Source organism: Acipenser ruthenus, chromosome 16 (genome assembly GCF_902713425.1).
Source record: "Acipenser ruthenus chromosome 16, fAciRut3.2 maternal haplotype, whole genome shotgun sequence".
Classification (NCBI taxonomy): Eukaryota; Metazoa; Chordata; class Actinopteri; order Acipenseriformes; family Acipenseridae; genus Acipenser; species Acipenser ruthenus.
In genome coordinates, this window is record NC_081204.1 from 30,511,546 (window position 1) to 30,536,674 (window position 25,129).

At 41.7% G+C, this 25,129-nt stretch overlaps 3 protein-coding genes across 3 annotated transcripts; 1 reads left to right on the top strand and 2 right to left on the bottom strand.

Moving 5' to 3' along the window:
* Window positions 1–478: 478 nt before the first annotated feature.
* On the top strand, window positions 479–7,395 carry LOC117963515 (NF-kappa-B-repressing factor-like). Its single transcript, XM_034903840.2, has 3 exons — window positions 479–1,139; window positions 2,595–2,719; window positions 3,366–7,395. The coding sequence occupies exons 1-3, from the start codon at window positions 922–924 to the stop codon at window positions 5,531–5,533; spliced, it is 2,511 nt and encodes an 836-aa protein (XP_034759731.2). The 5' UTR covers window positions 479–921; the 3' UTR covers window positions 5,534–7,395.
* A 614-nt stretch (window positions 7,396–8,009) lies between these two features.
* Window positions 8,010–13,701, bottom strand: LOC117412373 (ubiquitin-conjugating enzyme E2 A). Its single transcript, XM_034020711.3, has 6 exons — window positions 13,501–13,701; window positions 13,175–13,255; window positions 12,295–12,320; window positions 10,415–10,504; window positions 9,691–9,779; window positions 8,010–9,450 (listed from the first exon to the last, which is right to left on the bottom strand). Exons 1-6 carry the CDS (start codon window positions 13,542–13,544, stop codon window positions 9,322–9,324), a joined length of 459 nt encoding a protein of 152 aa, XP_033876602.1. The 5' UTR covers window positions 13,545–13,701; the 3' UTR covers window positions 8,010–9,321.
* A 794-nt stretch (window positions 13,702–14,495) lies between these two features.
* Window positions 14,496–24,442, bottom strand: LOC117412044 (uncharacterized). Its single transcript, XM_058989388.1, has 16 exons — window positions 23,949–24,442; window positions 22,886–23,003; window positions 22,561–22,774; window positions 21,582–21,724; window positions 20,617–20,737; window positions 20,140–20,192; window positions 19,773–19,915; window positions 19,493–19,603; window positions 18,600–18,722; window positions 18,185–18,289; window positions 17,919–18,077; window positions 17,105–17,636; window positions 16,950–17,004; window positions 16,069–16,247; window positions 15,451–15,533; window positions 14,496–15,069 (listed from the first exon to the last, which is right to left on the bottom strand). Exons 1-16 carry the CDS (start codon window positions 24,252–24,254, stop codon window positions 14,980–14,982), a joined length of 2,535 nt encoding a protein of 844 aa, XP_058845371.1. The 5' UTR covers window positions 24,255–24,442; the 3' UTR covers window positions 14,496–14,979.
* Window positions 24,443–25,129: the final 687 nt, after the last annotated feature.

The following is a 25,129-nucleotide window of genomic DNA, read 5'->3' on the forward strand; positions in this document are numbered from 1 at the left end:
GAAACATCTGGATATTCCTGCTTATTACCAGGAGCACAGCCACGGAGCAGCGGATTTAGACAGACTGTGCAGCGGGCTACTTCACTAGCATACTGTGCTGGTCCTTCTTGTGGGACTGGGTTCTAAACCAGCTCGTTCCTTCCTTCATTTTCAAGGAATGGGTTAATTTCCTGTAAAGTTCTTTGGAAGTGAGCTGGCACAGTGGGCTACTGTGCTCTTTCTCGTTGGTAGACTGGGTTCAAATCCTGTTAATTCCTTTCTTTATTTGAAAGAATCGGTTAGTTGACCTTGCAGTCAGTGTGAAATACAGATTTCCTGTAGGAGCTAGTGGTGCAGTGGGCTAATCCCATAGCCTTCTTTCCCTTAACACGGCGGTTCAAATCTCTACCGATGCTGCAGCCCCGTGGCGAGTGAGTGAAACTGTCATGCCATACAGAGTGTTTTGTTTTGTGTTGGGCGGTGAAACAGGCAGGTATTTACAACCAATACACTTTCCAGGCAGCGTTGTCTTCAAGGCAGATAGGAAAAAGAACACAGCTTTTGATGACGGTACAGGGAAAAGCCCTCCTCTTTCTCCTTGGACTTGCACTCTAATATTTTAAACAATAAACTGCCTTTGCATCCGTGTGAAAAACCAACTATGGCCCACACTGAACAGCAGACGGAGCTAATGAGAGGTAAAAACACGTAAGGAAAACAGCAGCGCACGTACACGCACGCAGCGCTCCGCGTCCGGATTAAAAAAAGAGAGAGAGAAAATATTTTACGGTGTTAACCTGCAACGTAGAAATCAAATTTCATTCCAGACGTCGTTTTATAAAATGAAAACCAACCCCGTCTAATTCTTGTATTTCCATATGTTATTGTTTTCCCACACTCCACCACGGCGCTGGCGCCATGCTGATGGCGGAGGAGATGTAAATGGCTACCCAAATGGCCGAAGGGTTAGCCTCCTGTAAGGGGGACCGAGAGGCTCTGATACGATACTTGAATCAGTTCAGGCAGGTCTCCGAGAGCGATAAGCACTGGACAGCGAGGAGGCAGTTCCTTGTGAAACATGTATGGGATTATGAGGTCAACACGGACCAGCTGCTGTCCCTATCAATGGTGTGGACCAACCACGTCTTCATGAAATGCCGGTGAGACGCATCAATAATTATATTACTGTACTGTACTGGGCACCAGGGCAGCTCGGTCGGTCTGTCATTAATGATAATGTTTGTTTACATTGATTTTTAATGTTACCCAGGCCGTAGGGTGTAATAAACTGCTTGCTTCGGTGTCAATGCTGTTTCACATCGCTGTTGCACTGCTGTGCTCGTAAATTTGACACCCTGGTTTATTCTAAGTGTGTTTATGTCGTTCGCTAGGAACCAGACAAACCTCTCTGACCCTGCTGTTTGTTACGTAACTGATGCTGGGTTAAAATGATTTTACCACGACCCTGAGAAACACTACCCGGTCCAATTCTGTATCATAAACAGTGTACTGAACCTGGTACAGTCTCTTGTTACGCAGTGTGTACAAGCACAGCCACATACTGGAAAATATGGTGGAAAGTTCTGGAAACAACTGTGTCCCTTATTAAAACTTCCGCTACCGGGTGAGGAAATCGACACACACAATTGAAAATACTCTCCGTGAATAACCTAATCGTTTAATAATAATGGTGACATGTTACGAGTCAGCCTTATATTTTAATATCTTGGCTTGCAAATCGGGGCTCTCGTATGTCTTTGATCCGATTTCCTTGAATATGTGCTGCCCATTGCTTTTCATATTGTAGGTAGGATTATTAGCTTTGGAGGCAAAGCTAAATTGAGCAGCTGCCTGTCACACACTTCCCTGTGTCGGGTCAGTCCTGTTAGCTGATTTTCTATATGTTTCTCTCATAGGTTATCATATACGCCTCTCCCTGTGAGCGGATTTGCGCAAAACGTTTTTATTGTAATGATATATATTCCTCTGTCATTTATTTTATTTTATTTTTCTATTGTATGTGCAACTTGTCTAGCGTGTTGATTGTGGCATGCTTCACTTCACATTCGGATTATTCCATAGTGCCTGGTAATGTTAAGCTTTCATTTTCACTAATTCTGTCTTCAGCCATGGTAGGCAATGTGTGTTTTAACTGTAATGATTTCCCCAATGGCATCCTCGAAAGGAAAGGTGTTTCTAACCTCATTCAAAGATCCAGAAAGGCTGTCTCTCCCTGCAGCACACGCAGAGCCGCACAACACAAGCTGTCGTTTTCTGTGCCGCTGGGGGGCTCTGTTCTTGTGCAGAATTTGCCCGTGGGAGGTGGTGCTCAGGACCATCTGTCCATTGTGCAAAACAAATAGATGCATGTTGTGATGCCAAGGCATCTCCTTCCGCTGTGATAGAAACCAAGAACATTCAAATGTTCTGTTTTTATTATAATGCATTTTGGTTGACAAAGCCATCATTTCTCTTAGTGAGGGCAGTCTTCAGGTTTCATTTGACCACTGCAACATAATTATGAGATGTATTAAAGGCAAAGACTATCCACTGTACCATGCTAAGGTAAAGCATTGGTGGGTTGATCGTAAAGCTCTTGTAATTCTTTCTTGCAGGTATAGCCCTGAGATCATGCGGAAGGTCCTTGATATGGCTGAAGGGATTGACATAGGGGAGATGCCGTCCTTTGAGCTGGTGCCTGGAGCCACAGCAAACAAGAGACCAAGCTCTTCAAATGGAGGTAAGGAACTTTGTTGATTTCTCTAAATATCATCTTTGTCTGGTTGCTGAGTCAGGTTTTTTTTTTAATGAAAGTAGAGCTAATTAAGTAGTTCCATGAATCTTGCCTGTCATGAACTTCTATATGCAATGTAGGTCTCCTGTACAGTTCTGAAAGAAACATGCAAATGTGTATTTTTATTTTTAAAAATGTTATCTTGAAGAAAGACTTCTTTTTTTGGCCATTTCACCAGGAGAGTGAAACTATCCCCACGTCTTCAGTACTTTCCTTTTTTTTTTTTTTCATCATGTAATTTACCAAACCAGCTCCCCCTAATAACTCCCAGCCAGTGACATGCTGTGACTTGAAAATGACCTAGGAAGTGTAACGGAAAGAGGGCTATCTGAAAGTACTTCATGCTAACAGAGAACTTTCTGTTGCCTACCATGATGGCATTACATTATTTATTTAAATATATCATGTATGTCTTTCACAACTGCACGTTCTACTTGGCAAATGGAAACGCATGACAGGTAAGAGTCATGGAATTGTTTAATTAGCTAAACCCCTTTATAAACAGAATCACACTGCTCTGCCACAGAGTGTAGAGATTTTGAAATGAAGATTTGAAAAGTGCTAAACAAGGTTTGTGTTCTTGCTGCTGCAGGTGACGTGCCGGTGAAGAAACCAGCAGTGTCCAGGCTTGTCACCAGACCTCGATTCGAGCCCGTCCACTTTGTATGTAGCAGCGGCACAGAGGAGAAAGAGAACGAGAAAAAGCACACAAGGAGCGACATGGACAGCGGTGGAGAGCGTGCTTCTGATGCTAACAGCAGACCTACACAAACTGCCCAAGACCCCTGCTTTCAGAACACTACTCCATATGTTTTTGACTCGGGAACAAATCAAGAAGATTGTGACGCAGCAGCCAGCACTAGCGGTTTTGGTCTTCAGAACCAGGACAAGACCGCCTCTTCAAACTTCATGACGAAAACGCAGCAGGACTATGCTGCTAAGTATGAGGCGCATCATTCGAAGCGGTCTGAGAGTTCCCAGAGTAAGAGGGTGGAAGAGATTTGGGGCAGCACTCCAGCCAGCTCTCGAGATGTCCATAGGGGGTTGGGGTTTGCAAAGCAGGAAGCACCCGAGCCTAGTGGGACCTTCAACAGGACCAAGCAGCCAGCTGAGAGGAGCTCCCACCCTTCCATGTATGATTCTCCTAAACCAGTTCCTGTCTCTTCGGCCACGATCGAGGAGAAGCAGAGGTTGATCATCAGGGTGGCATCGATAGTCTGCATTACCTATGCTGATCCCACAACTTTGAACTCTGGGGACATACCCAATTATAACTTTATACTGAGCCGCAGCATCCAAGCTTGTAAGACCAACCCTGAATATTTCTACATCTCCCTCAAAGAGATCCCTCCGGCTGACCTCCCAAAGAACAGAAAGCTGCCCACGGACGGCTATGCTTGTGAGTTAAGGTGCCAGCGTGTCTACCTGGCGACGGGCTACTCTGGCAGCAAAAACGGAGCCAGGGATCGCGCATCAGAGCAGGCAGTGAAACTGTTTTTAAAGCCTGTGGAGGTGAGAGTCGTCCGCCGCAAATTCAAGCATGGCTATATCGACGACTTGGTCGTGTGTCAGACGCACGCCCACAATCTCAGCTTTCCTCCGGCACTACGGAACCCAGAGGAAAAGCCCCCGTCAGGCCCCAGAGGTCATTTTGAGCCGGACCCAAGGAAGCACTGGAGCACGTTTGTCATTGTTGACAATGCTCACGATGCCATATGCATCCTCAATAACTCGGCTGCCTTCAACCGGATGAAGATAGATTACAAATTCAACAATATCCCCAACACCAACACCTGGCAGTGCAGCGTGTACCTGCAGGATGAGTTTGTGGCGCGAGCGAACGGAAACAAGAAATCCTCCAAGCATGCGGCAGCAGAGGAGGCCCTCCGCAAGCTGCGGCAGAACCAGCCGGCAACACCGCAGTTTCCCAGGTCGAACCATCACAGCGACAACGGTGGCCGCCACCACCAGTCAACCGGCAGGAAACGGCAGCTGAGCGAGCTCGTCATCTTGGAGAATTCCGACAACGCCATCTGCATCATCAACGACACGGCTCAGTTCAACAAGATGGCAGCCGACTACAGGTTTGTGGTGATGCCGGACCACCGGTGGAAGTGCGAGGTGTACCTGGAGGGCCAGTTCGTTGCCGCGGGGATCGGGCCGAAGAAGATCGTGAAGCACATCGCGGCGGAGGAGGCCCTGGCCAAACTGAGGCAAACGCAGGCGGTGGTGAAGTCAAACCTGAGGAAAGAGGGCAACGAGGAGGCCATCTCTCGCAACCAGATCCAGGCACACTCGTCTGAGGAGGCCATGAAGCAGGAGATCAAGGAGGACAACATCGGCAACCAGCTGCTGCGGAAAATGGGTTGGAAAGGAGGTGGTCTGGGAAGAGAAGGGGAGGGCATCGCAGAGCCCATCAAAGTGAAAGAACAGTTCTCCAGGGAGGGCCTCGGCCTGGACATGGACAAGGGAGGCAACCGTTTAAACAAGAGAGACATCGAGGAAATCATTCGCAATTACGCCTGCTCGGAAAGGCAGGACGATTTGAGGTTCTCTACTGAGCTGAACAACGACGAGCGCAAGCAGATCCATCAGATGTCTCAGAAGTATGGCCTTCGCAGCAAGTCCTACGGACAGGCGAAGCAGCGGTTCCTGATAGTCAGCCGGAAGGTTCAGAAGGAGCAGTTGATCGGTCAGCTTTTGCAGGAAGGACAGGTTGGCCGATACGAGTTGGTGAAACCTCAGGCCCGTTTTCAGTAAACACATTTTGTACTGTAATTGCCTCATTCCTCCCAAGTTAAAATATTTTTACCAGGAAATGCTTCAATTAAATAAAGTCAGTCAGAGTCATTTTGCTTAACATTGTATTGCCCTGTGCTTTCCTTTCCATTTCTCACTCTGAGATATAAACATGCAGGCCTGCCCCTTGCCATGTGTTAATTTTGACACCTGGTTCTAACATTTGTAGCTTGCAACAGGACTTGCATTATACTTCCAGAGACTGGTTAGTAGACTGGTGGGTAGTGTGTTGAATTTTTCAAGAGAAATATATTTGCAGTTTATGGTGGACATTCGAGGAAAATGAAACAAGAATACAAAGGTGAAATTGGATGGGGTCTGTAACATACTACCAGTAGATCCAATCCCATTCTTGGATGACTGACTTCTATTATATATAAACTTATGGAAACTATAATAAGATTCAAAATGGAAAATTACCTATATGGTAACAATATCCTGGGAGACAGCCAGCATGGTTTTAGGAAAGGGAGATCAAGTCTAACTAACCTACTTGACTTTTTTGAGGATGCAACATTGAAAATGGATAACTGCAAAGCATACGACATGGTCTATTTAGATTTCCAGAAAGCTTTTGACAAAGTCCCGCATAAAAGATGAATTCTCAAACTGAACGCAGTAGGGATTCAAGGAAATGCATGCACATGGATTAGGGAGTGGTTAACAGGTAGAAAACAGAAAGTACTGATTAGAGGAGAAACCTCAAAATGGAGTGAGGTAACCAGTGGTGTACCACAGGGATCAGTATTAGGTCCTCTGCTATTCCTAATCTACATTAATGATTTAGATTCTGGTATAGTAAGCAAACTCGTTAAAATTGCAGACGACACAAAAATAGGAGAGGCAAACACTGTTGAAGCAGCAAAGGTCATTCAAAATTATCTAGACAGCATTCAGAACTGGGCAGACACATGGCAAATGAAATTTAATAGAGAAAAATGTAAAGTATTGCATGCGGGCAATAAAAATGTGCATTATAAATATCATATGGGAGATAGTGAAATTGAAGAAGGGAACTATGAAAAAGACCTAGGAGTTTATGTTGACTCAGAAATGTCTTCATCTAGACAATGTGGGGAAGCTATAAAAAAGGCTAACAAGATGCTCGGATATATTGTGAGAAGTGTTGAATTTAAATCAAGGGAAGTAATGTTAAAACTATACAATGCATTAGTAAGACCTCACCTAGAATATTGTGTTCAGTTCTGGTCACCTCGTTACAAAAAGGATATTTCTGCTCTAGAAAGAGTGCAAAGAAGAGCAACCAGAATTATCCCAGGTTTAAAAGGCATGTCGTATGCAGACAGGCTAAAAGAATTGAATCTATTCAGTCTTGAACAAAGAAGACTATGTGGCGATCTGATTCAAACATTCAAAATCCTAAAAGGTATAGACAATGTCAACCCGGGGGACGACTTTGACTTGAAAAAAGAAAAAAGGACCAGGGGTCATAAATGGAGATTAGATAAAGGGGCATTCAGAACAGAAAATAGGAGGCACTTTTTTACACAGAGAATTGTGAGGGTCTGGAACCAACTCCCCAGTAATGTTGTTGAAGCTGACACCCTGGGATCCTTCAAGAAGCTGCTTGATGAGATTCTGGGATCAATAAGCTACTAACAACCAAACGAGCACGATGGGCTGAATGGCCTCTCCTCTCGTTTGTAAACTTTCTTATGTTCTTATGTTCTCATGTTCTTATGTTAATGATGTGTTCTGATGGAGGGGCAGTGTTTTTGTTGTTGTATTTTAAAATATGGTAAATTGATGACATGCAAAAAAAATGTCAAAGGATCTAATAAATTCCTCTTGTCATTATTTTATTTTGTTATGGTGCCCAACAGCTTGTCTTTTCTTGTTTATTTGGAAATGTGTGTATTCACTAATATAAAAAAAAAACACTTCAAGAGTTGGAATCAAAATCCAGTTTGATAAAATGACAAAACTGAGCCTGTTGTCAGTGGTTTAGTTGAACCAATGCACCCTGCACCCAGACCCTGCAGTAGTCCATGAGCTTGTGTTTCCTGTTAAGCCAGCAGTGGAACGGGCACCGCTGGGCCAGGCTGTTGTGTCCTGTTTGTTCCAGCCCCTCAGTGAGTGGTAGGGCTCAGACTATTTCACAGCACTGGCCACACATAGTCTGAGCTACTGAAGCCTATATTGTAGTGTCTACTGCTCATGTTGTAATGAAAGTATGCAATGTTGTTTTTTCATGGTGTTTCCACATTATATGGACACAAGTAATGGGATGTTTACAAAGGTTAGGGTACGCATTTTACAAGCATGTATAGATGTATATTAAGTCTGTTTTTTGTAATTTACTCAAACAAAACCTGTTTTATTATTGAGTAAAACCTCCAAAAACATAAGCAATTTAAGTATATTTTTTGTTTGACCCTTCACATAAAGTATCAAAGACACTCACTCTTACATTGACTGATAGTTAAATGTTTTTATTTTTTTTATTTACAAGGTGAGAAAATGTACAGTTCCTTACATGGGTTACTAGTGCAAAGTTATACTGTCACTCAAATATCATGTGTGCATTAGAAACGATACCAGACAACTCAAAATGCAGGGTCTCATCTCTCGCCCCAAGCGAACTTCATCAAACGAGCAGAAAAGTATAAATGTGCCACCAGGCAGCCAAGCGTGCCTTCGGACAGCTGACATTTTCTTGTGGAAACAACACTTAAATAAAATCTTCCAAGTGAAGCATAAGATCACACAGACACAACAAAGACAGATCACCCAAGAACGTTACCACACACACACACACGCCCCCACCCCGCGTAGCCTGCCCCTCTCAACTTCTTCACAGGAGATTCAATAGCACATTCTCTTGACTTGTGAAAAGTAACCGCCGGGCTCGATTCAAGTGTTCATCAGGAACATTTTTTGTTTTCATTAATTAACCAAAAATGGTAATTCAGTTGTAGTATCTGCTATTTAGACTAACTGCTGAGTTAGATGATTTTATTGTTTGTTTCCCCCCCACTCCCACAAAAAAAATATACAATACACCTCGAGCCAAAAGAATAATGCTGTGGTTTTCTTTATCCAATTCCTAATAGTTTTTGAAAAAGTTACCTTTTTTTCTATGCATTACTTTCAAGGAAAAGCCTTGATTTTATAAGAGAACAGTTTGACATTATGGCAAATGGATCAGACAGCATCTTAAGAATGCAGTCCAGAGTCTGAATGCATACAAAACAATCCTCTTGGATATACAGATCATATACAGCTCAACAGGACAGTTCTTTGTGAGTTTTTACAGCGAGTTTAAAATAACACACTGTCGGGAAGATAAGAGCCATACTAGCGCCGCGGCGCACAAGGGTACCTTGGATGCAGAGGCAACTAACTGGAACTCCTACCAAGAAACAAGGGGGCATTTAACACAGCTGCCACTACAAAACATCCATCGTGAAATATGAGACTGGGGGGGGGGCTGGTGTGTGACAAAAACAGAGCCTATGTAATGGAAACACTTTCCTCAAGTAACCCAGGTATGGTACATTTGCTTCAATGTAGATGCAGCTTTGTCCAGGGAAGAAGTTTCAGCAAGGAGGGGTGTGGTGTGTGGAGAACGTGGTGGCGGCACAACAGTACTAACTTGCAACAATTAGGTAATGCCTTATGATGCGAGGAAGAGGAGGAGGAGGAGGAGGAGGGTGGCTCAAAGACTTCCATCTCATGGTTTGTATCTTGAGGCTGGATAGTGTTCGTACTGTACGCGCTGGCCTTGGTCAACAATCACGCCAGCTCTGTTCCACGATTGCAGACACACGTTTCTCATATTCACGCTTGTTTTCCTGGTACAGCTGGGCTGCCTGGCTGTTTGCTGGACTGTTGGGGTTTGGCTCATCCAGTAATGACTGTTTAGAAGGAATATAAAATGATATTATATATATATATATATATATATATATATATATATAAAAACATGCTTATGAAGCATCCAGATTACGGTGTCAAAGAAGTGTGTCACAATAGGCAGCAACAGCATTATTAGGGAATTGAAATTAAAAATTGTAATCTCATCGATGTGCAAGTATTCTGTTTAAACAGAAATATCAACTGCTTTTGAAATAACGAACATTTGGGGGTTAACTCACCTGTATAGAGGTCAAGATAGATGAAACATCATAGGTTGGACTCCAACGATTCTGTAGAATATCCAAACATATACTACCATCTGCGTAGACTGAAAAATAAAAAAAACAATCCATAATGCTGCATGATAAATATTGCTGCTTCTTTAAACTACAGTGGTAAAATAAGCGCCTTCTGGCTCCTCCCAGCATCCCAAAACCTGTCCTAGGCCCTGTACCAAGAAGTGTAATCAAGCAGATTCAAAAACATCAAGTCTTCACACGTTCAGGAAATGTGGGCACCTGCCATGTTGCTGAAAAGGGTTAATGGGTTTGAAAGGGAACATGTTTAAAGCTGTATTCATTCACCGTAAACACATTCCTACATACCAGCACTGAGTTTTAAGAACGCTCTAACTGTACCAGAGGTATTCTATTACAAGAGGAGCTGACTGGAGCAGCTTTGCAAGAAAAAAGGCATTTCTTGTGATTTTTTTTTTTTATTATTATTATTTTAAAAAACAGCAAATGCAATACTGCAGTGGCCATAATTAAGATTTGTCAATCGATAGTTAAATCTTTTCAAGCCATGAAGTTTATTATTTTAAAGCAAGTGGTTTTTGTAGCAATATAGCCCATCTCATTCACTTGACAAGTCAAGATAATAGGTAAACTTGAGTACCTTCAGTAATAAACAATGCCTCAGCTTGATAAACAGAAGCATTGCTGTGCTGCATGTGTAGCTTACCATTTGGATGAAACATTTTTGAGACAAATCGAACTGTGGGAGGTTTGTTCGGGTATTCTTCTGTGAATTCTATTGTCAGTTTAAAAGTACCTAGACATCAAGACACAAGTTTTTGTTAGTTAACATATTCCTACAGGTTTGCTTTACTTCAAACCTCTCAATCAAACTGCCTGCCATCTGATAGATTCGTGGTATGTACAGGAGAAGCAGGCAGGAGTGGAAATGGCACAATACCATTTTAATTTCCCACTAATATTTTTATTCAATTCAAGGGGTCTACAACAAATCGACATGTCAGTTCATGAAATGTACAGGGGAAAAAAAACACACAGCATGAAATATGACATTACCACATTTGAAGAACATAGTTATATAAAATATATTTCACAGATATGTTTTAAATATATGTTCTTATCAATGTTACTGTCCTTAACAAACTACAGGCCTGCAAACTAGATTGCATCCAATTCTACAAAGAAAAGTAGAGGAGCAAGAGAGACACACTAGAACAATCCCAGGATCAGAGCAAACATCACGACAAGGTTTCAGCTACAACTGAACAGTCGCCACAGGTTTACCAGTTAAAACCAACAGAATCTCATTCTGAATACACAAGCTCAAAAGAAAACCCCAGGAGGTTGCTGTGGCAACCTTGACATCAACACTGACGGGAGGAATCATATTCCACAATGTCTCATTGTTTAGATATGCCATGGAATCCCCAGCCGACAAAACCCACTCTAGATGCCGCAATCGATCAGAAGACTGCAAACATTGAGATAGAGGACTGCTGTTCAGTGGCAGGATGCAGAAAGGACGAGGACATGACTAGTACGCTACGCTCAGCATCCCTTCAAAACTAATGCAAACTGGCATTTATCAGTCCAAAACGGTATATGGTTTTGTTCTTCGAGTACAGAACTATTTGCAGTGTCACTAATCCAAGAGGGATTGCAACTGTAGCATTGTGACATCAGCAAACCAGCTGCTACTACTAAGCCAGATGGCAATATGCCAGCTCCATTTATAACTCCTAGATACACAGGCAATACAAGATCACAACACCCTCCTCATTGGTTACTGTGGTCCCTCCAGGAACAAAGGTTAAAGTGTCCTTGATCATTACACTGAGCAGAGAAACCTGCTTCATGTACCTCCCTCTGCACTTCACTATCTCAGAGGCACTGTGCAGCAGGTACCTTCACAGGTGCACACTGGTATCACTTAACTGATACAGTTTCTTTTAATACTGACCATGCAAACACTGCATGCCAGATGGCCACTCAGCTGTGTGTGTTTCACACGCAATCTGTTTGTCTGGCTTGATTTTAAAGGCTTCGCAGTAGTGCACTGGAGTACACTGTTTCAACACAGTGTTAATAAACAAGAGGTTTCATGCAGGATGCAAGAGCAATAACCAAGCAAGCGAGTTCACCATCACATCCTGCCTTCTAGGCTGAACAGTATGCACAGCCTGTAATGAGCTGTTTAAATGTAGTTAGTCTGTTGATCCCTTTACTAAGGAATAATCAGTTCAGTCAAAGCATTACGCAGAGACCGGATATTATAAATATGCATGGCTTGATTACCACCGCTGTTACATAAGCAGATACCACACAATCTGTTCTCAACCTTTTGGTAGAAAGCAAGATTCACACGCAAGAACGGGGTGAGCAGACAGTGCATGACAACACTGAGAACAACACTCCATCCCCAACACTCATCACAACAAGTATTCTAAACATGAGCGAGATTGAGAACAACACTCCATCCCCAACACTGTTTTGTGTTTTGAATCTGTCGCCACGCATGAAAGTGTTGAAGTGGGGCAACACATTTATTTATTAATCTTTTCATTTATGTATTTATTTTATACTTACCGTCTTCAAATGGTGTTCCTTCTGGTCTGGAAAACAAACATACAAAATAAATATTGTTAATACAACAAAATCTGGAAACCCCGAGGAATTCCAACACTGCAGTATGTAAAACAGCCTCTTAGGTATACAGCAAAAGAAAAGGGCAGGTATAGTAATACCAAATACAGCAAAAGAAAAGGGCAGGTATAGTAATACCAAATACTCACAAGAGAAGAGAACAATAGGTCTACAGGGCAAATTAGGCAGTATCAGAATTAACATGCGGTGTGGGTGAATCAGGTTTTTCACTGGTGTGGTATGCATACTAGGTTAACTTTACCATATAGAAGACCTATTGAACTAAGGTTAAATGACATCGGGAGATTACTATGAAAAGACTACATTAGTCCAGTTGTGAGCTTTTATTCTGACAATCCCACAGAATGCACAGATGTATTAATTTTCTTAAGGCCGAGGCATCTCGTAAACAGTCCGCCTGTGAGTAATATTAATGAGTGTTACTTGGATAAGGTGAGACTGTGTGTGAATACGGTACGCATTTTAATTTGTACAGGTAGCGACAAACTAAATGTTGTTCGATTGCCTTATTAAAGTATCACACATCAGAGCAGATGACGCAAGGGCGATGTCGCTGTCGCTGTCGTTCACGTTCGTTAAACCACAAATATAAAGTCCTGGTCTTTCTTTGTGCGGGCAGCGGTGCACGGCAGTGAAATCGTTTCGTTTTCGGACAGCTGAGGTGTCATTGTTTTTTAATTAACAATAATGCCATGAAGTTTTCTCCCGGAACAACCTGGATAAAATATACTTGAATAACCCAGGAAAATAAAAGGGAATTGAATAAAACCACAATAATATTAATAATAAAAAATAAACCGACCCGAATATAACAGCATTCCAGACCATGATGTTATTTTCTGAAGGGGCGCCGCTCACTCCGGCCGGGGGGTCCTCTTGCAGTCTAACAATTAAAACACAAATATGTTTTTTTACATTGTGCGACTACTGTAATAAACACTCTCTTCCCTATCCCGAAAACGAAGATACGCCAAATTCTCAGGCAACTTCCACAGACTCTGCTGAGACGGGCGCTGCGGAATTTGCGTAGTCCTCGGATACTGTATTTACACAGTTTCAAAAAAGTCGCCATGTTAGGTCTCAACAAAACGCCCCATATCACTTGCTTTGTAATGTTGTTGTTCTTACCGTTTAAAGTCTCTCATTAAACGCCGTCTAGCTGGGGTCGACATCTTGAAGAAAAATTAAAAATGAAACATAAACTATTTTGGGGGGTGGGGTGGGGGGGTTTAAAAAAAAAAAAAAAAAAAAAAAATTAGGCAGCGCTGGTTATAACAGAGCGGTTGTGAAAGCGCCCTGAAGCACACACGGGATCGTTACACAGTGTTCTATTACCCGAGTCAGGATCGCGAAAGACGCGGGACTGTACCACTGCACTCAACACAGGGGTGGCTTTGTACCGCTCCAACATCACATTACTCGGTCATTTTAAACAATAACCCTTCAAATATGAAAACGTGTAAAGTGTCTATTTTGTAACAGCGTATAAAAACCCAGGGCGGACGTTATATACACCAGCGTTGTTACATTACTTTCTTTTCAAATGCTACATTACTTTATGTTCAGCATTTTACAGATAGATTTTTAAAATATGGCCAATATTTGTTCAACAGGAAAGCCAAGCTTGCTGGAGGTGGTGTATTCCTGTTAATTGCACAGTCCGTTTGCCTAACTGTGTACACAGCTAATCAGTGTAATACACAACCACCTGGAGCAGATAACATGTGTCAATGTGTTCACGGTTCTGTGCAGTCAACATATGCAGCAGTCAGATGCACAATTATGTTAAATACATTAAGATTGTATATTTAAATTGCATGTGTATTGTATATTTAAATTGCACGTCATTTACAGTAAATCTTTGAAATATATATTAGCTTAAATGTACTGCAATAATTCTGCAGTTACTTTTGAGGTATATACCAATAGTAGTCTCGTCTTCCATTTTAAGCAAATAAATCCTTTCAGAACATTTTTTACTGGTGGCGTTGTGTAAATGTGCCACCAGTTTACAATATAATTTGTTGCTGTGTAGTTTCAGTAGAAGAATCTCTGCACTCCATGTGTAACTATAGGAAAATAAATCCAGCTTTAATAAAAAAAAACAAAAAAAAAACACAATACAGCTTACCACAAACATAAAACTCATATTTAACAGTTTAGGATTTACACACATCTTAATATAAATTCAGGACAACACATTTTGAGACATATATAAGTACAAAAGTACAAAAGTAATTCAACATTAAAAAGGAATGTAACTTCATGTATGTGGGTAACACTACATTCTCTGTTATGTACAGCTGGGTCTGTGAAACTAGCCATGCACGTTCTATTTTACAAAGCAACACTGATTTGTGATCTTAACCATTGGTCAAACCGTCTTAAAAATTTCACAGTGAAATTCATCAACAAAAAATAAAACTTGTTTTGAAAAACTTTCGCCTTAGGGACTACACAAGTGTTTACTCTCATAAGCAATGTCCAGCTGGTAATATAGAGTTAAAAGGTGGCAGTATTTAGACCTGCTACCCTTTAGATCATTAAAATAGACCCGGTCCTCTGCAAGTAGAAGCATGTCTTTGTCATCCCTGCCCGTGGGTTTAGCTAAAGGGGTCTGTTCAGCCTGGGAATTGTCTGTGTATCCAGGGATGGGTCTCCAGGCACAAGCGCCTTACATAGAAATAAAAACAGCATCTAAAAGAGAACAAGAAAGCAAAGCAGAAAATCAATGTCTTGCACATACACTGTACAGAGTCAAACAGATCCTGTTTCTCAGGGCTGCCAAGATGCAGAGTCTGCTCAGATAGCCAGCTGTTTTCTGTCCATCGCTGTAGCATGACGTCTGGAAAGGAAGCAGCAGTGTATTATAAACCACTGTTTAAAGGTTTGCACCACGGTGTACAAACACTGAAGCTTCACAATGGGTATGTAGTGTATTCTTGGTATTTCATAATATAAGGTAGAATAAACATTTCAGAGAGGACGGCAATAGTCTAAACAATAGAGAAACGTGTACACTAGAGTGAAATCCAGAGCCTCCTTTTGTTCTATATTTCTCAGGAAACACACACTCACATAAACCAGCGTCTTGTTGGCCTCCACATCCTGAAACGTGTTGAACACACTCTTCACATGCTTGGCTTTTATGAATAAGCCGTCTGAAAAATGAACACCCATCAGAGTTAATCAGCAGCAAGTTACACTTAAAGAGTGTTTTACACATTTAACTCCTTTAATTTGATTTATTAAAATACCTAAATACGACCCTCAGTGACAGGAGAGTCAATGTCAAATGGAATGAACTGTGCTATTTGTATGTCTGTTTCGTTAGGTAAACAGTAACTTGGTTTGATTATGAAATATCAACTAACTTCAGTCATCACATCCCGGCAACCTTTTTAAAACTCCCATGTTGCCTCAATATGCCTCTTAAAATAATATCTGCCATGCACCACTAACCTGCCACTAGAGGAATTACTACCTTTGTTCTATGGGGCATTTCTTACTCATATTTCTGATATGTAACTCCGATATGTCCTGCACTCTTCCAGGAACATACAGTAGTTTAAAATTTGGCAATGCATCAAATATAATTATAAAAAATATACACACCCAGCATTTCAATGTACTGGCTCTCTGCAAAAGAATGTGCAGGTAAAAATACTACTAGGCTAGTCTCAAAGGAGTGCTCACATGGAGACAGGATTTTCAGCAGCAGCTCTTCTGCCCTCTCTTTGGTCTGTTTTTTCTCTGTGCTCGTTCTCTCTGGGCTGGGCTCTGCAGGCATGCCGTTGGGCCACAGCTTATCACACAGGTGCTCAACGCAGGCTGTCACCTGCTTCTCGTTCAAATGAAGCTTCGATAAGACCTTCCTAGGATCAGAGGACCGAATGAGTTTCAAAGACGCCCACTGTTTTCCATTGGCTCCAATCGTGTATTCAATTCATAAATGGGACCAATTAAAGCCCTGACCACGAGCATCTCATTGAATTATGCTTATTAACCTGTAATGTATTCCAGAATGGAAAGTCAGTCACAAACTCTGCAGTCATTTTAGGGTAAGGTAAGCAGGGATGCAAATAAGACTCCCATTGCAAAGCAGTTTGCTAGGTTTTACTATGAGTTTATAAGACACACCTGAGCTTGTTACCTATATACAGTGGGTAATCAAGCTCGTAGTAAAACCTGGAATGAGTGAAACCGCAATGCAATTGGAGTCTTGTGGTTAATAATTTGCTAAACAGACTCCTACATTTCCTTAGGTATTTCCCAAAGCTCTCTCTTGGTCAGTTTGCATGGGGCTGCAATCCTCTACTGTACATCTTCATTGTAAACACTGACCAAATCCACCACCGACTATAACCCCTGTGCATAGGACTCAGTTGAATCAATTATTCCTGCATTTCAAGGGTTAGCACAGCTTCGTTACCTTCACTGTTCAATCATTCCCATTCAAGAAAACAGAACAGGAATTGGTGGCACTCGTTCTGTCAGATTTGGAACAAATACTTTGTTGTGTGCCACAATTATCTAATAAGCAAATCAACATAAAAACACAACCTGGTTCAACTTACACTGCCAGATAGGAAGATGGAATGAATTTCAAACAGTGTACAATAAACGAATAATCTGAAAGAGAAGAGCAAAATACAGGTTAAATAAAACTGTTCTCTGTGGCCTTCTTACAAGATAACCCCGTGACCATTTCAAGGTATCATGCTGTACTTACTAGTTATTTCTTTTAAAAGCTCAAATATTGCTTTGGTCACTTCCTTCTCAGGTTTCTCTGCCTTTGTCTCTTGCCTCCTGGTGTTGAGTTTAGCTTTTCCTTTTTCAGTCTTGCCTCTTAACCTATTCCCATCGACCACATCAGCTGAATTACACGGGGGGATTCCGTTTGGAAGGGATGCCTTAGAACCGGAATCTTCAATACAGCATTCCATCTTGGAGTCTTCAGAGTCAGATGGATTACACTCACTGTCAGCTGATCCAATCAGGAGGGCTCTATACGCTATGTTGGACTGATCCGGATTTGGTTTGTCTCCTGAATGGGTTCTGTCCTCCCTGCAGACCTCGTCTCCACTTGAGTCAGTGCCCCCCCAGGCAGCTGGGGTAACCAACAGGGGGGCTGCATCTTCTACTAAGTGATCTCTGATGGGGACAGCATCAGTTTCCAGGTCCCCTCCTCCTAAAGATGAGCTAGCAGCATCCATGCCATCAATTTCATCAAGAATCACTGTGTCTTCAGAACAATTCTGGTCCTGAAAATTATAAACAATTGTAAAATCATAAAATACTGTGATACTGATATATAGAGAATACATAAGCAGAGACACATTTGTGTCTTCTAACTCATTTCTTAAATTGCTTTTAAAGTTGCTTCAAAGACACTGGAGTCATTTATAACCCCGTGCTAAGTTTCTGCTTCTACTTGCAGCAGGAGAAGGTTATACTGTAAAACACACCTTCAAGCTCTGCACTGTGTGCACAAAGAAATAAATCAATCACAAAACTGCGTCTTTAAAAGAATTACACATCCTCACCTCTTCCTCCGTCTCGCCAGGGGCAAAGAAGGAAACTACGCTTCTCACAAGCCTCCACACTTCCATCAAAGGCTCTTCGCTTTCAAGCAGGGATTCTGGGGGCTGCAGAAAGCTGAAGAGCTCCTCACTCTGCCCAGCCGGGTGATTCAACACCAGCTCCTGAGGAAAGATGTTGAGGAAGAGAAGATATGCTGGAGGCGGGCAAAAGTCCAATCAAATCAAATCATCTGTGATCACATGGACTTCTTCCCAGGGGTCACACTTACCTTTAAAAAATCTTCAAGTTTCAGTCTGGCTTTTTCTAGAAACTCGTCATCAGCAGGTTGCTCCCGGCTTTCCACAATGTCAGAAATGGATGAGAAATCAGGAACCTAACAAACAGAAATAGAAGATGTGGTATTATCAGTTATAAATTAATTTCACTGAATGGAAATGCATCTTTATTTATAATTGCACAGAGAGGATGTAAAGCTGTGTGTGTCTCAGGTTCATATTCTGGTTACACAACAGCGCCAGCTAGTGTTTCCCACAGTCCACCTCATTATTTATTTATTTGTTAGCAGACGCCCTTATCCAGGGCGACTTACAATTATATAGGTGCTGTAAAATGCTCTAATAAAACCCAGGGGTGGCTTATCCCAGCTGGGTTTGGGCTGATCACATAGACACCACTGCATTTACCTCTTTCAAACAACTCAGAAGCTGCTGAAATGCCGTCAGGGTCTGTTTCACATTCCACTGGAAACGGTCATCTCTTTCTTCAATGTGAATGGTGAAAGACAAATCCTCATTTTCTTCCCACACCTGCAAGTCAACACCGTTTTTATGTTGTATTATTTTAGTGAAGTAAGCACAGATCTTACAGAGCACAGGATGACACACGACTATCACCTACAGACACATTCTCAGAATGCACGACAGTGCCATCTACAGACACATTCTCAGAATGCACGGCAGTGCCATCTACAGACACATTCTCACAATGCATGACAGTGCCACCTACAGACACATTCTCACAATGCAGGACAGTGCCACCTACAGACACATTCTCACAATGCAGGACAGTGCCACCTACAGACACATTCTCACAATGCAGGACAGTGCCACCTACAGACACATTCTCACAATGCAGGACAGTGCCACCTACAGACACATTCTCAGAATGCACGACAGTGCCATCTACAGACACATTCTCACAATGCATGACAGTGCCACCTACAGACACATTCTCACAATGCAGGACAGTGCCACCTACAGACACATTCTCACAATGCAGGACAGTGCCACCTACAGACACATTCTCACAATGCAGGACAGTGCCACCTACAGACACATTCTCACAATGCAGGACAGTGCCACCTACAGACACATTCTCACAATGCGTGACAGGCGCTCCACAGCTCTTCTGCATGTGCACACCTACCCTGCACTCTGTTCTCATCACATGTGGGTTATGTGTGCATCAGGTGAGCTGGAATGACCCAACAGTTACTCTCAAACGTTCCTCAAATCAGCAGTCATGTTCTGCAGGTGAAGAATGCTTCAGATCTGCAGTTCTGATAAACAAGGCTTACCTGTGAAACCATTATCTTCCAATGTCCATCTTTCCACAGTTCATATGGGAAAACAAAACAGGTCTCTGGGTAACTGATAACACTATCACTCTCAAGGTCTTCTGTATCAGCCTAAAAAAAAGATTTAAACAAAAATGAAAGGCTTTTAAATTAAAAGATAAGAAATAATTTTAAATGGGCAAGCTGGCTACTGTGCACATGAGCAACTGGGTCAGAATGTGGGAACAGGATTCGAATTCTAAAGCCCAATGTTACTTTAAATAAATAAAAAAAGACATGCCTCAGATAAACTGGGTTGAGAATCCCCCAGTTTTCTGAAGCTGAGATTTCCAGGTTCAGGATCTGCGTCTTCTTTACGAAAGCTCTGCTTCTTGTTTTTCTTTTTGGGTTTCTTTATTTTGAAAAAATCTGCAATCTTTGAACCTAGTTAAAAAAAAAAAACATGCATTAATAAAAAAAAAAAATAAAGCAAACAGATTTGATTCACAATTAAGAAATTACATTTACCTGCAATTAAACACGTGCTTGGAAAACTACACGATTAAAAAGGGAATTTTAAACCGGGAGTTCAATTTAAGAAAACTATAAACCCAAGTTCTATAAAACCCACAAGAATGGTAAATCGTTCTGAGAACACATATACTCACGCATCTTCTTCTTTTTCTCTGGTGGGTTTTCAGTCTCTTCCATTGTCGGTTCTCTGCGAAGTGTAGTTAAGGACAGACAGGTGAGAAAAAATGATGTTTCCACAGTAGGGATTAGAATTTGGTTATAGATTATGGCAAAAAGGTAACAGCAATAACAATCCATGATGTGGTACTGCCCATTTCCTACCTCCAGATTGCCCTGAGCAGAAACGTGAAGGAAAACCTCTGATCTGGCAACACTGTTTGAAACAGACTTTAAAACTACTCGTGTAAAAAGTTGTCAGGAAAAGAAATGACAGATACATTATTTAAACAGTTGTAGCAAAATGTGCAGATTTATAACGCTATATTTTCCAGAACCCCGCTGCTTCCTCTTTAAGGATGAATAACAGGATGCATTTTACAAAAGGATTTTGGTTTAAGCATTGAAAGAGCATTAGGAACCTGCCAAGTATAAAGGGGTGTGTTTGTACTTACTGTGGCTTGTCTGCTCTCTCGTCTTCCTGTGGAGGATTAAGTTCTGCTTCAGCTAACAAGCCCACCACCAACTGGTTTAGATGATCTGGATCTGACAGCATGCTAATCATAGGCTCTAAAACTAAAGAGACAAGGATGCCAGTAATGCAATCCCCGGCCACAGACTACATGAAACAAGTGGGTGCACATGACATATACGGTATCAACATGAGGTAAAGAACAGTGCAGTATAATAAAGGGCCACAAAGTGTTTATTGAAAATGTGATAAGCGGTCTCCAGACATGCACAATACAAAAACCTAAGTGTGACAGACAGATGGAAGGACGGACAGACAGACACACACACACCTCCATATATCCCCTGAATATGGTGCTCTCAATAGCTTATGATAAATAATGTTGATACCATGGATCAGCGGTTCTGCAGATGTATGCTGAAAGGTAAGTGTGACACAGATGGACAGATACGTTTCATGACAAAAGAGGTTCTTTAGATAAACGTCCATACGAACACTTCCTCTAAATGAACAAAGGTATAGGCAAACACTGACAACCGTGCCCCTTCCCCTGTTCTCTATAGCTGTCTGTGCTGGTCTCATTGGAAAGGTCCATTCACATAGCTGAACAATTCCTTTCAGCCATTTGCATTAGGTTCTTTCATGGTGCTGATGTGTTTGTTTGACTAGGCATTGCTCAATCAGGAAGTGATCATCAGGTCTGCTTCGTAAGTATTACTTAACCTGACACCAGATAGAGTGAAAAACAATTGTGTACCACAGAGCACACAAGCACAGAAAGGGGGACTTTTCTCAGGGCTCCATCTTAGCAATTTATATATATATATATATATATTATATATATATATATATATATATATATATATATATATATATATATATATATATATATTGCATCACACAAGTGTAAATGAATAGAGAAAGATGCAGTCAGGAAAACCTACCTACCTTTCAACGATACAACTTCAGTCACTAAATGCTGCATATAATTCAGTCCCCACAGCGAGGGAGGGAGCAGGTTGCAAATCAGAACTTCAGAGCACTTTCTGAGCAAGGCCAACTCTTCATCCCTGGACTGGGACTGCTTCTTCCTGAGAACACGCAAACAGCTGCTCTCAAGCTGAAATACTTGAAACTGAACAATGCGCTGACACTTTGTAGAAAGCTACATGGACAGTATAGAGTATTACAATATGACCTCTAGCTGCATACATAAATGCATTCACAGTGTGATTAGATTCAGCCAAACGCTCACAGAAGTACTAATACGCTTGAATTTAACTAGAGTCTTTCGATTCTATAGACTCATGATATTATGACAACGGTATATTCAATGGTACTTTGATATACTTGTGGTGTGGTGATGTGCCCTGGCCCTGACACTGTATCAAACAGGCTGAGCAGCTGTGATGTTGGAACTTTTCATGAGCACTAAAGGGGACTAATGCTGAGAGTCTTTTTTTCTGCAAATTTTATCTGATTCCAGTGAACTGTCAGTTGGGTGCTGGTATTCACACGAGCCACACTTCCTTAAATTTAAGACAGCTGGTATTTGGTGCAAATACAACTCTGACTCACAGGATATTGTGCAGCAGGCTATCCCTGGAACTAATTTAAAGATGTACTCGCCAGTTCACGCCCAGCCTCTGCCCTGCTGCATTTACAGCATCCCTGTGATCTGTGGTGTTTTTAAATCTCTATCGCTCTTGTCTTGTTTGTCAAACGTTTCAGTAAAAATAAAATACCGACATGGTGTTTGTAGTTAGGACAGCAAAACAGTATGCAAGCTCAGAGAGGTCTATTTGGCTGACCTATACCCTGCCGGAATAAAATGTGGATTGTATTAATAATATAATAAACGAGAACATTATGAGATCCCAATGAAATAACGCAGAAAGCCGTTTACAGAGTGAGCTGCCAGCCTTACCCTTTGTTCAGCCTGCTGCTCTGGAGATGCTGAGTGAGAATGCGGACGACCCCCACAGCCAGTGTCATCGTCTCCACGTGTCGTGTTGTCTGAATGAGCTGATCCACGTCGGTGTGGAACTCCTGTAGCAGGGCCTGGTGGAGCACCTGTCTCTCTCTGGGCTCAGGAACATCATACCAAAGCAGGACAAACTGGGAGTAAGCGCACTCAAACACTGAGGGGGAGAAAGAGATCCAACATCATCCAAAAGACCATCTTAAAAGACCAACGCCATCAAATATCATACCTCAGCCATTTTAAACTGCAATAGAAAATGCAAGCCTACCCTTTCCTAGAGCCTGCTTTAGGTGAGGATACTGTGTCACTGGCTGGGACTCCTGGTTAATATTGACATAGGAATCAGTGTCATCTTCACCAGAGTTGTTTTCTTCTTGTCTGGTTTCCTATACAAACAAAACACACATATAGGGGTTGCAACATTCTTTACTTCTTTACTGAGCGGGGTGTTTTCAAAGCTACAAATCTTCTTCCATTTTCTATTTGAACTTTCTGTTGATGTTGAGCCTTCAGGGAGACTGTTAACGGCAATGCTATACACTTACACGTCCGATTGAATAACTCCATAGAACACGCAAAAACAAAGAGTCACGTGGGATTGCATTTTAATACAACAACGCATTTATCATTTACCATTTGAAATAACACACAGTATTAGCTTTAAAGTTACATACATCGTTTCCCCTTATCCCCGGGTTCACACACAGATAGCAAGATATAACTAGCCTGACAAAAGACCACATCCTGTGGTTCTTAACACTTCCGTCTAGTGTTAGTTTCATATAAATATACCAGGGGTTAAAATTTGCGCTGTTTAAACTGGCGTATACAAATGTTGTTTTATACGGTTAATAATTGAGACTATTGTATTACACAATATACAGTAAAACCAACAGCATGCAAACGCCTATAACGCGTCACAATTGCCGGTACTGCAGAAACAGAACCACTCTCGAGTCGACCGAATTTACAGTACAAAGTGAACAATAATATAAATAACTTGGTACTCTGACATTCTTAATTTAAGCTATGTCTTAAACTAAGAATGTCTAAGCTATGTTGTGTGCCATTCAACGTACCCTAGAGACTAAAAGCTTTAAGTTTCTTCATTATTTTTTTAAAAAAAGTTTATTAGGAATGTATTATTGGAGACTGGATTTTCAGGTGAGCCATGTTTTTGTTTTAGTAAAGTCAAATTGCGTGCCTGCAGCTCTGTATACTTAATCTCACAATCAGTTGTTAAGCTTGCTCGGTTAAGAGCCTGTGTACTCCACTCCACTCCAGTCATGTTGTAAATATCAATGATTGAAAACAAGCAGCGGCACACTTACCGTGCAATGCTCTTCAGGCACCTCTGTCTGGGTAGCAGTTTCATTTCGAGTCCTTCTAGCAACAGGGATCTTTGTAGTAGCAATCGTACAGAAACAACAGACTGCTGTTTGAAATGCTGTCCATATACCGTCATAAAATAGCGAGAAAACAATCAGAACTAAAGTGATCCAGTACCGCCAGTGCATGGCTTTCAACTTGACTAGCTTTTTAAACATGTCTTTACATCGGCGGTTGCTAGCTATACTAGCGGTTTTGGACGCGGTTTGGCTGTCGTGTAATTGGTCGTCGTGCTGTTTCGATTTCATTTCTCTCCTAAGGCGATCTCAGACAGACAGACTAGCATAACCGCTTTCCCGGAAACAACAAGAAAGAAAGGTGGCTACAAACCGACCCAAGATCATCAGAGAGGGTGGCTAAAACGATCCTAGAAATCTTGCCTGGCTAGATAATTATTGAGCAATGCTATCTGGTTTCGCACGCAAGTACGTGGCTGTCAAGATATCTAGGCTTATGAAGTGGTGCTCGATAATCTGCCAAGGTGATCGAGTCAATAATTATTGACAGTAACTAAAGAGGGCTCGAGCACTGCTGGTTCCTAACCATACATGTCATCATTTTACACCAAATATGGTAAAAAAAAAAGAAAAAAAAAGAAAGCGTTAGATTGAAGCAGAATAGGTATGAGGTGGGGGAGTTTGCCTTATACTCACACAGAAACCAGCCTGGTATCCTAGATCAGTAACGCATGGATGTGTTGCCAGGGTACCACGACTTTCATAATGCAACGATAGTGTCTTGAGGTGTCCAATGGTATCACTGAAGAACCTAGACACATATCGCATGTTTGCTAGGAATATAATCGTGTCCTTTGCCACTATTACTGGTTGGTGACCCAAATCAAACGCAGTTGTATTCTGCGGAAGTCATTCATATTGGCATTGATTGTGGAGATGCTTCCTTTGGGAATGTTACAATGAGAGAATTGGAAACTCGAGTTGTTCTTTACCCGCTGCTATTCTTGTCTCTGCTTTCTGTGCGATAATAAAAAGCTGATGCCAGTAATGGGTCCCATTCAATCTGCTCTCAACTGGTCACTGATTACCCGACTCTAAGTGTTTCATTTACCTCCCACTGGGAGAGATCTTTTGAAGAAAACCAGTTTACCTTAACCAGTCTTACT

Excerpts from the sequence above, each read along its gene's own strand:
- LOC117963515 (XM_034903840.2), top strand. The coding sequence starts at position 922 with ATGGCTACCCAAATGGCCGAAGGGTTAGCCTCCTGTAAGGGGGACCGA. Across the intron at positions 1,140-2,594 it reads CACGTCTTCATGAAATGCCG|GTATAGCCCTGAGATCATGC; the intron begins GTGAGACGCATC and ends TCTTTCTTGCAG. Across the intron at positions 2,720-3,365 it reads ACCAAGCTCTTCAAATGGAG|GTGACGTGCCGGTGAAGAAA; the intron begins GTAAGGAACTTT and ends TTGCTGCTGCAG.
- LOC117412373 (XM_034020711.3), bottom strand. The coding sequence starts at position 13,544 with ATGTCGACCCCAGCTAGACGGCGTTTAATGAGAGACTTTAAACG. Across the intron at positions 9,780-10,414 it reads AAAAATGTTTCATCCAAATG|TCTACGCAGATGGTAGTATA; the intron begins GTAAGCTACACA and ends TTTATTTTTCAG. Across the intron at positions 9,451-9,690 it reads CTATCTTGACCTCTATACAG|TCATTACTGGATGAGCCAAA; the intron begins GTGAGTTAACCC and ends CCTTCTAAACAG.
- LOC117412044 (XM_058989388.1), bottom strand. The coding sequence starts at position 24,254 with ATGAAATCGAAACAGCACGACGACCAATTACACGACAGCCAAACCGCG. Across the intron at positions 23,004-23,948 it reads TGCCTGAAGAGCATTGCACG|GAAACCAGACAAGAAGAAAA; the intron begins GTAAGTGTGCCG and ends TTGTTTGTATAG. Across the intron at positions 21,725-22,560 it reads AGCAGCAGGCTGAACAAAGG|GAAGAAGCAGTCCCAGTCCA; the intron begins GTAAGGCTGGCA and ends GCGTGTTCTCAG.